A 13149-nucleotide genomic window follows, 5' to 3' on the forward strand; every position below is an offset into this window, starting at 1 on the left:
GGTCCGCCCCGGCCTCGCTCGTGGTACATGTTTACGTTTTCTCTACATAAGATCCATCCTCGTACCTACTTCAAGAAATATAATAAAAAAGAATTATCGAAATCGGTTCAGCCGTTCTCGAGTTATGCGCTGACCAACACATTTTGCGATTCATTTTTTATATATAAGAAGATTGCATATAATTTAAAACGAACATAATATTATCTTAATAATCGCGCTACGAATATTCTCATGGAATATCGTGACATTATTTACATGATAAAATTATAGGGTATGTGAAATAACATAGCAGTTCAAAGGAGAGGCGTTACATGCGTCTTTTCAAATTATTCGCTTTGAATTCCTGAAGTGTTTGAAATTGTGGTATTTAATATATTGTAATAACAAGACAGTTTGATGTTTCAATTAGAAAAATATTAGTATTTTCTAGGGTTTGATTTTACGCGAGTATTATACATTTAGAAATTAAAGACTTTTTAACGGATTTTAAACGCGATTTATTCATTATATTATTTTCCCGACGTTTCGAACACTTTACAGCGAGCGTGGTCACGGGGAGACTGTCAACGTCCGCGTCGGGAAAATAATATAATGAATAAATCGCGTTTAAAATCCGTTAAAAAGTCTTTAATTTCTAGAAAAATATTATTAAAGTAATTTAGAAGTGTTGTCGCTTACTTCAGTTTAAATATTTGTTTGAGTATGTTAGAGTCGTTAAGAAATAATGTAGCTTCGTCTTGAAATCGTGTTTTAAATTTAGTTGTGGCCCAATTCATTATAATATCTGATAGAATATCTAAAATTAAATAGTTGTTACAGAACATACAAAAACAATAAACTATAATAAGTGATACCAACATTCTCTGTATAACAATTGTATACTTTATTCTATATAATATGTATATTTACGTAATTTCGTACAATTGGTTTTCATCCAAAATATTTGTAAGCTCTTCGCCTCTAGGGTACCTACCTATGCCGTGATACAACTTGAAGGTCAACTTATACTGGTATTTCATATCAAACTTGAACCGAAGCGAATATCGTATATTATTTCTAAAAAGGTATTCCATATCAGTACGTACATAATATGTTACAGTCTTTGATCTTGGATATCGCTGCCTTTCCTAATAATCTGAGGCCGTATTTACAAGAAAGGTTCTGATTTTAAGTGTATGATTTTGAATTAATATCCTAGGATTCGATTCGATTTCAAAAATTCGTTGGAGCTGTGCTTTTCACCGTTCGAGTTCTACTAGCCTATATAATATGTATAAATGTATCTACTACGGGAAAAGCCGGGGCCGACTATTAGTTTTAATGCAAAGCCCACCACATTTTATACTGCCATTTTTAGCTCTGGCAAAATGTCATAGAGTAATATAATATATACGGGTACAAAATGTCCTGCAAGTGTTATATTCAAAGAGTCGTAATGTCATAACAATACAATAAACTACAATACACAAAGATATATAAAGCTCATAATATTCTAAAAACCATTAAAATTGAACCATAATCTCATAAAATTAAGGTGTAAAATAAATTTTCAAACATTTTCCACGTAACTAAGCTTAAAGCGGTAGGAAGCATTCTCAGGGGAATATACTGGTTTTAAAATTCCTTTAAAGGCGTTGTGCTGTCGTATAAATGTAGAATTTTGTGAAGAATTCCTAGATATTTTACTACATTTTGTTGAATATTAATAAAATATATAGAGATAAAGCGACATAAATAAGAATTTGCTTAACATAACTTATTTATATTATGTATTTTTGTTTGATGGTCCATTTAAATAAAAGATAATTCATTAAACCTTTCATAATACAATTTTGGATTCATAAGAAATTCAAAGTAATCCATACTAATATAATAAATGCGAAAGTAACTCTGTCTGTCTGTCTGTTACTCAATCACGCCTAAACTACTGAACCAATTTGCATGAAATTTGGTATATAGATATTTTGATACCCGAGAAAGGACATAGGCTACTTTTTACCCCGGGAAAGAGGATAGGTTTTATCCCGGAAATCCCACGGGAACGGGAACTATGCGGGTTTTTCTTTGCGCGGGCGAAGCTGCGGGTGGAAAGCTAGTCAAATATAAAAAATAAGACCTAACGACAAATCGTTACACGAAACCGTATAATTCAAAACGCGCTATAAATCACTTTAAAAATAATTGTAGAACGCTTTGTCAAAATATCTCCTAAGACCTAAGCGAATCCTTCAAAATAAAAGTACCAACAAATAACTTTCAACCAATGAGCGACAACCCTCACATTTCCGTAATCAATCATCTTCACAATAGAAACAAAGAAATCCACGAAAACTTCCCTCTCAAATTACGAGATAAAAAGTAATTCTTTTAAATAAAATGTACGCTAACGATGTAACTGACATTCAAAACACTATTGTCGGAAAAAAACTTTTTCAATAAATAAAAAAATGCTAAGATTGTAGACAGATTGTTGAGAACAAGTTTTTTATTTGACAAATAGGATTAACTTTATTTTTTCTCATTGTTATAAAAATTTTATACATATTATATTATTATATTAAACCTCATCACCCCGTACTTTAAATCTTTTATTTTCTAAGAAGGTTTCATCAAAATCCTTCTATTGCTATATGATTGAAAAAATACTTGGAAAATAGACACGTAATTTATTTCTTTGTTAATCTAAAATTTTCAAAAGATTTTGAATTCATAATATGAAATTAATATTGAAAAGAAAAGTTCTTGGAATTATTATTGTAAGAACATTCTTATGTAAAAAAAGACGGGCTGCACTCCGGGAGTGCCGGCAGAAGTGAAAACTTGATTATTAACGTTCAGCATGTTTGATATTTTGGAATGGTATCCGTCTTACGCATGGAATATAAGGGCTAAAAAAAAATCTGTCTTACGCTTTTTCGATCAGGCCACGTGTCTTGACGCGAGTTTAAGATTTTATACCCAACGCCGCTAAAGAAGTTTTCACTTCAAAAATATTATCTCAAAAACTTATCGCATCTGCGTAAATAATCTTTGCCAGTTTCAAAGTAATACAGGGTTGGATTTCTACTATGATTATGGTATTTATTTACTCTATAATTATAACAGTATCTATTTATAACGTTATTCGATCGACCGTAGTACGATAGTAGTCTTTCAATATAAATTATTTTGTTATGAAAATTCATGTTTATGTATGAGAATAAACGACTTTATTATATCACTAGCTGTGCCCTGCGGTTTTATCCGCATTGCTCCGCTCCTGTTGGTCTTATTATCATATAGCTTTCGTCGATAAATGGGCTATCTAACACCAAAATAATTTATCAAATCGGACCACTAATTCAAACAAACAAACTAACTCTTCAGATTTAGAATATTAGTATAGATACCTATTAATAATTAGGCGCATAGAAAAATAATCGCATAGGTACAAAATATTAAAACTCTATAAGGTTATTGTTTATACTTGTCGGTTTACAAAATATTGCATTATGATTTATGAGATTGCTTTGAATTTAAATTTAAATGTGAAATATCTACATTTAGATGGCATTTACATGATCCCTCTGACAATGTTATCATTTTGAATAGATTTGATGTTTATTTATTGCTACATTTCAGTAGGTATTATAAATTTTTAATCGTTCAATTAAATTATATTAAGGTTTGTTAAAATAATAATGACTTTTAGGATTACGTAACGTTGTATTTAAAATTAACGAATAATTATTATTCGTTAATTTTATACAAAAAATTGTTTATCCTATCCTACTAATATTATAATCCTATCCTACTTAATATTATAAATGCGAAAGTTTGTGAGGATGTATGTGTATGTTTGTTACTCTTTCACGCAAATACCACGAAACCGATTCCAATGAAATTAAGCACACATATAGAGGGTAACTTGGATTAACACATAGGATAGGTTTTATCCCGGTAATCCCACGGGAACGGGAACTATGCAAGTTTTTCTTTGAAAACACGGGCGAAGCCGCGGGCGGAAATCTAGTATATTATAATTTTAATTAAACTAGATACCTATATTCTTCTAAAATATTTTGTTAAAATATAAGAATCTTAAACAGCTATTTACACTATTTTAATCGAACAAAATCTGAGTTTATTCAACAAACTCAGTGTAACTTATTTAAAAGTTTGTTTATTAATTAACAAGCAAGAAGTCTGATCTTCCTGTAAAGAAAATTATCTATGGAATAGATATTTAGAATTTTCTTTTTCTGATTTAAAACGTGTTCCATTGTATTATTAAGTTCGATTTTTCGAAATCTAATGAACAAAATAAATTTGAAATATTATTAAAAAATGTATAACAATGGCCTATAAAACTATTAACTAAAAAAAACTACGAAGTTTCACTTCGGTTCCACGAATGCGTCACTCGAAATAACGAAATAATTCGAAAATAACTAATATTTTATAAATTTTTATGATGAAATGATATCACTCTATTATATTACAGTATTTATTAAAAAAAAAACTACGCTGCGTTCTACGGATCACCAACGTTCAATACATTAAAACATGAAGAACAAGTTACGTAGATATACTTTAATCTTACTTCAAATATAGTAAGAGAGCTCAGAATCTAGTTATACGTCATCTTATGCTAATGCCTGGTATTAACTCAATAATCTGAGCCTCGGCAGACCATCGGAAATCAATATAGAGGTGATAATGTAATCTAACGTAGTTATACTGACCGACTACTCATTGCCTGGTTTGAATTTGAATTTCAATATTATACAAGCTATATCTACGGCTTCGCCCGCTTTGTCTAAAACTTAACAAATTATGTACCTAATTTACCAAAACATTCTTCATGAAGTACTATCAGTATCTGTTACGAAAAAAATTAAATATAGGTATAGACGAGTTTTATAGTCCACTATTTGATGGTCAAAGTATCCAATAGACAGTAATACATTAAAAATTTTACTCTGATGTAGAAAAGCCTTTATCATTTGCATAAAATAAATACAGTGAAATAACAAAAAATATGTTGTTAGATGCTCTAAGTGAGCACCTCATGTTCGTACTGAAATTGCGCTAAAATAAGTGAGTAATAAGTAACCTCGGACTTCCCTATATTTACCTATAACTATGGTAGTCAAAGTCATCGACAAGTTACAGTATTCCTATATGAACGACCACAGAATGCAACATAGGATCCATTAAGGTTAATATCTGTAAAGCTGTTGTTATTTAAGTATTTAAAAGCAGCACTAAACGTCCGTGTTAACGAGCACTAGACAAAGATTTGTGCTCACTATATTTAGTAAGTGCTTTATGAATCCGTATTCTAAAATCAGGGACTAATACATGTATGTAAATCATTTGTTCAGTATAAATCCTGTTACCTTCATAACGCAAATGGATTATGGTTTCTTAAATAATAATAAATTATTAAGAAACATAATCCCTGGTTTAATTCAGTTATATTTACAAAAGAAAATGTATCGGTGACATAAAAAACGAAATAATGAATGCACTATGGAGCTAATGTATGTCTTCTGTGGATCCTTAAACTTTTTAATAACCGAGCATAATAATTTTGTCGAAAGAAAGCTCTCATTTTCATATTAAAAGATAATCTATTCTAAAATGAAAGACGCTACTGCAATTTCAGTTTGTCTAGTATAACTTACGAACTATTTACTTAAAGATATCAAAATGATAAATAAATAAATAAGGAACGAAACCTGTTTTAAATTATTGTTGAGCAAACAGCTCTTTGGAACCATACACAAATTGTAGCACACATTCAGATAACATTATATTAACACTACCGTTTATATACATCCTTAATCTAGACACGCGGCAGCGTGTCAAGCCGAGTTCAAGCGAAGAGAACTGGCGAGCAGCAGCCGTGTGTATAATTATTTACACGAACCATATCGAGCCATTTTTTTAGTTTTTAGAACCTCACAAAATATAAACAGTATGTGAAACTAGCCTCATCAAATTATGGGGTTCAATAGGTCATTATTTGTTTGCTTTGTGAAAATAATTATATTATTCAAATTAAAAAAGTTATATCCCACCAAAAACATTTTCATGTAAAATGTTGCCAAGACGAGCCCATATGACTCGCACTGTCAAAAAGTTATCAGATCTCATGTAGAGCCAAGCTTCTAACACTACACGCCCTAACTCTACAAGGCCTAACTTCACAAACTCTACACCTTAGTCAAAATATGTGGCTTGGCCATTTCGCTACATTCACATCGGCGTAAGGTGAAAAATTAATATGTGTTATACAATAGTTCTTGTAGTAACGAACGGCCAAGCCACATACATATTTTGACTAAGGTGTAGAGTTTGTGAACTACCGTGCCCCCAGATTTTGGAATAAACATTGTTCTCTAAGGGAAAATAAAACAATTGAGTTTTCAGTCAACCTAAGAACTTAATACATCTTTGTAAATAAATTTCTGGACTGTCTGCAGAACTTGGCACACATTTAGATCTCATTTCTTTTTTTGGCAAATTAAGTCAACGATTGAACTCGGCTCCAAATTTTACATTTATGTTTTTGGTGGGTAATAATCTACCTCTAATCATCAACGACGTTATATACAAACTAGAGATTCCTAACCTTAAATATAATTACTAACATAAACATTTTCTTGCAGTGTTCAAATCACAGACATCGCTATCAACTGATTCGGGACTTTGCACCGAACGTGGCTTACGGAGAACCCACATAGAATTGGTCAAGCCTCCTGGGAAGCGAATCGGTCTTAAGCTGGCAGGTATGTTGTATCCATTACTGAACAATTTTGGATAAAATGTTTGTGTAGTAATAAGTGTATGGGAAACCAATTTCCAATTTTTATACTTGTTTAATATACGTTCAAGTTATAATGTAAGTAAGTGTTTGAATAAAACGGTAAAGGCATAGATAGCATATTATATACGTTGATAAAATAACAGCATTTTTACTTAATTACAGATGAATATTGATATTATTCGTGTGTAAAATACTTCATAATAATATGTGGACAACACAGGAAGTGAAATGAAATTTCTTAAATAAGATTTAATAGTACAAATTCAGAAGATATAAATTAAATTTATATATAACATTTTTTTTAGAAACCAAACCTTTCGGACACTAAACAAAAACTAATGCAACAGCGTTATCTCTATGTAAATTGGATGTTTTACATAGAGTCCTATTACATATTTAATCCGATACCTAACATTTTATCAATAGGTAAGTATGACTTGATTTTTCCCCCACTTACCAGATATATTCTGAACATAAAACCCCTACATTAATATTTCTCTAGAACCGTGTACTATATAGCGTACACGAGGCCCATATATTAACAATAGCATGTGCACAAAGATGGTACGGATACAAACCGATGTTGGTCGTGTGCTATTTTTTCTACCTATTTGTTTTACGGGTAAACGTATTGCAAATGTTCAGTTAAAAATGATTTTTTTTAAGAACTAGTGTAAAATATAGGTTTGAATATTGGCATGAGCTTAATCTATGAAATTAATTGATTCCAATTCGATGAAAAATTATTTAACAAAACGATGGGGATTAATTATAATAATACGTTTTGGTTAAGGGTATAATTTAGGTACCTATCAATTTTTTTGTATCTCCTTAAAGAAGCTAACTAATTAAGGTGAAAGTATTTTTAACTTTTTATAATAGCCGTTTGGATGCATTTTGTTACATGGATAGATTGATTAATTTAGGGCTGATTTTTCAATACTTGGTTAAAACTTATTCATCGAATAACGTATTAGACTACCATTTCAAAAATATATTCTAATTGTCCATATTTGACAGTTTACAGGTGACATTTTAAAATGTTCGTGTAAAACTTTATTGGACGGATAAATTTTAACCAAGGATTGAAAAATCAGCGCTTAGATTGCTTAGTAAGCGATGAAAAGTTGTCCATCAATCAAACAATAATAGTCGCCAAACAAACGCCAAACGAAAAAATCGCCAAAATCAAACGCCAAAACGAATCTTAATACCTTCCATAAAGATATGAAATTGCAAAAACCCATTTTACACAAATCTCAAATTCCTTCCCGGTTTAATCCGGGCCACATTTACATATTTATTGGGTGACGACTACAGACGATGTCTAATCGATAACTTTACACGGGATTAGTCGAATCGACAAGTGAATAGTCGAATTTGTAATGACTAGCGCAATTGACTTGTGGAACATTAGGACTGTTTTCAATCCGTGGCTTAAACTTATCCTTACATTAATATCACACACACTTTGAAATAGGATTGAAAGATCAACTCATGATCAACCCTTAGTTCTATTAAACAAAAAATATTTAATGTTGTAGACTATACTAGAACTTATGAATTTACAAGTGATAACTGCGTTAAAAACAACCGACTTCAAACTTGCACTTGCAAAAATGCTCATAAAATAAAAACTACTGGGCCTATCCGAATAAAATTTTTATGGGACCAATTCGACACCAACCCGCATCGAACAAAAAAAGAATCACGTAAATCGGTTCAGAAACCTCGGAGTAATCGGTGTACATACATAAAAAAAACATACCGGCCGAATTGATAACCTCCTCCTTTTTTTGAAGTCGGTTAAAAACTTTGCTTAAGTCTATTTTATGCTAATGAAACGCTACGACGAGACGGTCATGGCGACGCAGTGCTTAGTTATTCTGACTATTGCACCTGATATTTCCATCAATATTCCTGAAAAAAAAAGTGCAATGGTAAATTATTATAAATGATTAAAGCAAGAATTCAAAAATAGGATGATCACGTGTCCTGTTAGCATAACAAAACCTGTGTAATTAAATTGCATTGTGCGTACATTTATTTATCCAAGTAAATAAATCTAATCGACGCTAAAGTAATATAAATACCGCGCCACAGGAAAAACGAAAGTACAATCGCGCGCATAACTCATAACGTTGAAATAAAATGATAAACTCAGAAGGCGAGGATGGATTTAAAGCGTCAATTAGCCCGACGTCGAGGGAGACTAAATTTGTACACCGGAGGTAATAAAAATAGTTGCGTGCGGTTACCATGGCTGCGTGTGCGATGGATGCGGCTTTTAAAAATTAATATGTGATTTATAAGAATCTGTATTTATATGATTTAATAAATCAGGTGAGTCGGGTAAGAACTTCTAAATTTTTACAAGCTAAAATAGGAAGCCAATTAGTAAGTTGTTTGTAAGTCAGACTGTCTATTACAAAAATTTTTGAAACGGTTTGCTCTTTTTGCATGACAATTTTAGTGGTGAATCGGGTATGTTACAGGCAGTTTTTAACTTTATTAATTTGAGCAGCCATTAACTTCAAAATGATCTCCTATATTTTAGAACTTTAACAGTACCTTCAGTAATTAGAAGAATTCTAATTTGTAACAAGCCATGTATTGAAAATTTTATGTTTTGGTACATTACGATGGCTTACTGATTTAAATATGATGTTAAATTGTTTGCAATCTTCTAAATATGATGTTATATTCATGTCATTTCACTCATAGTCTTAAAAGTACACTACACAGTATTCAAGTAATTTATAATAACGTAGCATAAACATGAAAACCGTACACCAAAAGCGCCGTTATACATTAGAAATGTAGGTGCTAAAACAAACAGAATAAGCCTGCGCCGGTTTAAAATGTATTTCCTCTACTATCGCAGTAAATGAACGTCACATCTAGAAACACTTATTCCAGACAGCGAACATGACGCAGCTGTCGAGATACGCTCCTAGTTGGACTTTTAAACTGAGAGAAAAATACACTGTGTTCGTAAAACGACGGTTTATGAACATTTAAAACAACAGTTTTCTGCATGACTGTACTTTGGATTATACTGTGGTTATGCACCGTTTTAGGTGATTGTTTTTAAACTGTGTGTGATAATTGCTTGTTTTTATTTTTGTTGAATTACTTTATTTGAAAATAAGTTTTATTTTATTTGAAATAAGTTTTATTTTTATTAGGTATTTTAATAATTATTGATTTATTCTTTATTGCTCATAGTATTTTATAATAAAAATTAACCTGAAATTACATTTAAACAATTGGTGCTCTTATCGCTCTCTTATCGCTATCGCTATGTAGAGATTACTTACAGACCACCGGAGACTTTTTTTTTAATCTAATAATCTAGTAATTTTAGAGGTACATGATAACAAAAAAATATATTTCCTTGTTTTAATATTGGCAACGCATTAAAAATAACAAGAGCAATATTATTTTTTTTATAAAATTAAACGTTTTTATTATTAAAGTTTTTCAAATTATTTTTAAATAATGTTAGTATCAACTACCAACACATAATAAACCTAACACAGAAATGTCCAACTAAACTGGAATACCGAAGCTTAACTACGGTGGCATTTATTGTCACTATGTTCTGTTAGTATGCAGCGAAGAGAACTCTAGTGTTTGAAATAGAATGAGAAAAGTAGTTGTTTTTTTTTGTCATTTAACTAGAGAATTTAATGAAACTGGTGGTAAGTTTATGATATGACGGTTCAAAGGTGGTGCTAGAAGAAGTCTAATTGAATTAATAAATGTTTGAGTTGCATTTGAATATTTCGAAAACAAGAAAATTTCAAGCAATAATAATAAAAATTACTTTGAAACTTTAACAGCAAAATTTGTAAATACTTATATGACTAAAACAATACTTAGCGAATCCCGCCTGGTGATATATTTTTGAAGTGAAAACTTCTTTAGCGGCGTTGGGTATAAAATCTTAAACTCGCGTCAGGACACGTGGCCTGATCGAAAAAGCGTAAGACGGATTTTTTTTAGTCCTTATATTCCATGCGTAAGACGGATACCATTCCAAAATATCAAACATGCTGAACGTTAATAATCAAGTTTTCACTTCTGCCGGCACTCCCGGAGTGCAATCCGTCTTTTTTTTAATTATTTCTTATGTATAAAATTTTTATATTCATATAGTTACATACTCATAAAGCAAATTCTCATTCTGGCGTGATCCAATATACCTACCACAGAGTATTTAATAATTTAAATTTTAGAAGAAAGACAATACTAATTTATTCATTTCTCAATTATTTAAGACTAACATTTAATTAAGTTTCTTAATACAAAGCGATCCTTTGTCCTATTCTATTACAGAAACAATTACATTGTTAGCATAATATAAACCTGAATAAGTGGTTTAGATATAATGAAATTTAAATATCCTTGTATTAATTGTACTTACCGTCTTCTAATCCACTAGTTTTCACTTATTTTCGTTATATAGAAAATGTAAAATAATGTGTACCCCTCCTTCGTCGCTGTCGAATCTATATTTATTACAATTTATGAAAATTAGTTCAAGTGTTTCAGCTTAAAAATAAAGCCTTTTCAATATAATATTTAACTCTTATAATCAAAAATCAAAAATATTATTATTTGATTTATTGAAAATATATTAAAAGATCAAAAATCCTCCATTATATTAGTAGTAATATTTCACACAAATTCGGTCAAAGAACCTGAAAACTTAAAGACCCAAAATATAGTTCCCAAACTAGTAAAATCGTCTATTTTTACGTGACAATAATACCACAAAAAAGATCAAAATATTCCAAACCCACCCTCATTAATGAACGTATTTAGAATTAAAGAATCTACCCAAAAGTACTACTAAAATAAAATCTTAAATACAATAATTTAAAGAAGAAAAGCTTAAGAAACACTTTGCAGCATTACTTTAACGTAATTGTGTTCCTGCTATCGTAAAAAGAATCTAAAGCTAAAATAATACAGTGAAAACATAATTAGTACTGAACCTCTTAGTGAGGTAGTTTTTCTGATACTTAGAGCATTTATTTTCTGCTCGTACTGTATCATAAAATAAGAAGCATTTGAGGAAATTTGTTCGCAATATACATATAGTGTTTTTACTTTATACGCGGATAGAACACAGTGAAAATAAGAGAAGAATACAAATTCTTATTTAACAATAATTTTTGAAACTTTTGTAGCTATAAAGTGAAGTCCCGTGTCCCCGTAGGGGTAAGGGGCAGATGCGTACATCTGTTTCACTGATCGATTTTCTTTAGAGACAAGTAGGTGATCAGCGTTCTGTGTCCTACCAGTTCGAGACATTTTTTTTTCTTCGTCTCCATCGGGAATCGAACCCAGTACGGAGTACCCCTCGGTTCTACGATCACGCGTCAACCACTATACCAAGGAGACGGTCAACTATTATAGTAGTGTTAAATAATCTTCCTTGCAAACGTTGTATATTAACTATTCAACCATAATAAACTAATTTACCCATAAAACAGTACCATATCGAGTTTTTAAAACATTAAATCAAATCCTTCGTCTTTACGCTTAGAAGTATATTTACCATTTTATAACAATAATAACCATAAATATACACATGGACCAGCTAAGCCACTTATGACCTAGAGAGATCTACATAATCACCCTCAATCTTAATTCCGACCCAAAACGGGGCAGCGAATCATTGCTGTTATAATAATAATTTCCGCTACCCTATTATACCGCAAAATATAATATAGGTACTCATGTTCTCCCAAAGGTCTCTTAACCCGAACTAATTTCGCATTCGACGGTATTAACATAGTATAACGAGAACAAGTAAGTTATCTTCGAACAAAGGTATGGTTTTCATGGATCATTGACGTCAGGGCCGCGCCATTGCAGAGAGCGGTCGGTGTTTGTTTATACAATTAAGTATTAAAAAAAAATTGGTTGTCTGTAAAGTCGGTTTACTGACGATAGTTGAACTTGACAACGATTGTGCTTCTTTGTCGCTCGTTCCGCGCTCTCGCTCGCACTTCAAGCCTTACGGAACGCCTCAGAGCGAGGTAACGCCGCATAAGACATGTTTTTTCGTGCGTGCAGCTGGCTTTATCGAATTATAAGACGTTGTCATGTCAATAATATTAACGTGACAAGTGACAACCCTGCACCTCGCGAGTTTAGTTACCGTGCGCTTCTAAACGCCGGGACTGGCCTACTTGTCTCTTTATACTATGGTATGAATCCGATCGGATGTACCGCCATTTAAACAGAATGTGATTAACCGCCATCTTGATTTATGAATATTAATATTTAGACGTTTGAGCGACGTCTTGTGTCCCTAGGTG

The 13149-nt window shown here is 31.5% G+C and overlaps 1 protein-coding gene across 1 annotated transcript in view; it reads left to right on the forward strand.

Annotated features, from left to right (window-relative positions):
- The window catches only part of LOC123692208 (glutamate receptor-interacting protein 1), a 204395-nt gene that overhangs the window by 81752 nt on the left and 109494 nt on the right, over positions 1-13149 (forward strand). The window contains exon 3 of the mRNA XM_045636910.1: positions 6657-6776. Within this exon, the coding sequence (XP_045492866.1) occupies positions 6657-6776 (120 nt within the window). The remainder of the gene's footprint in view (positions 1-6656; positions 6777-13149) is intronic.

Source organism: Colias croceus, chromosome 6 (genome assembly GCF_905220415.1).
Source record: "Colias croceus chromosome 6, ilColCroc2.1".
In the NCBI taxonomy this organism is placed as follows: domain Eukaryota; kingdom Metazoa; phylum Arthropoda; class Insecta; order Lepidoptera; family Pieridae; genus Colias; species Colias croceus.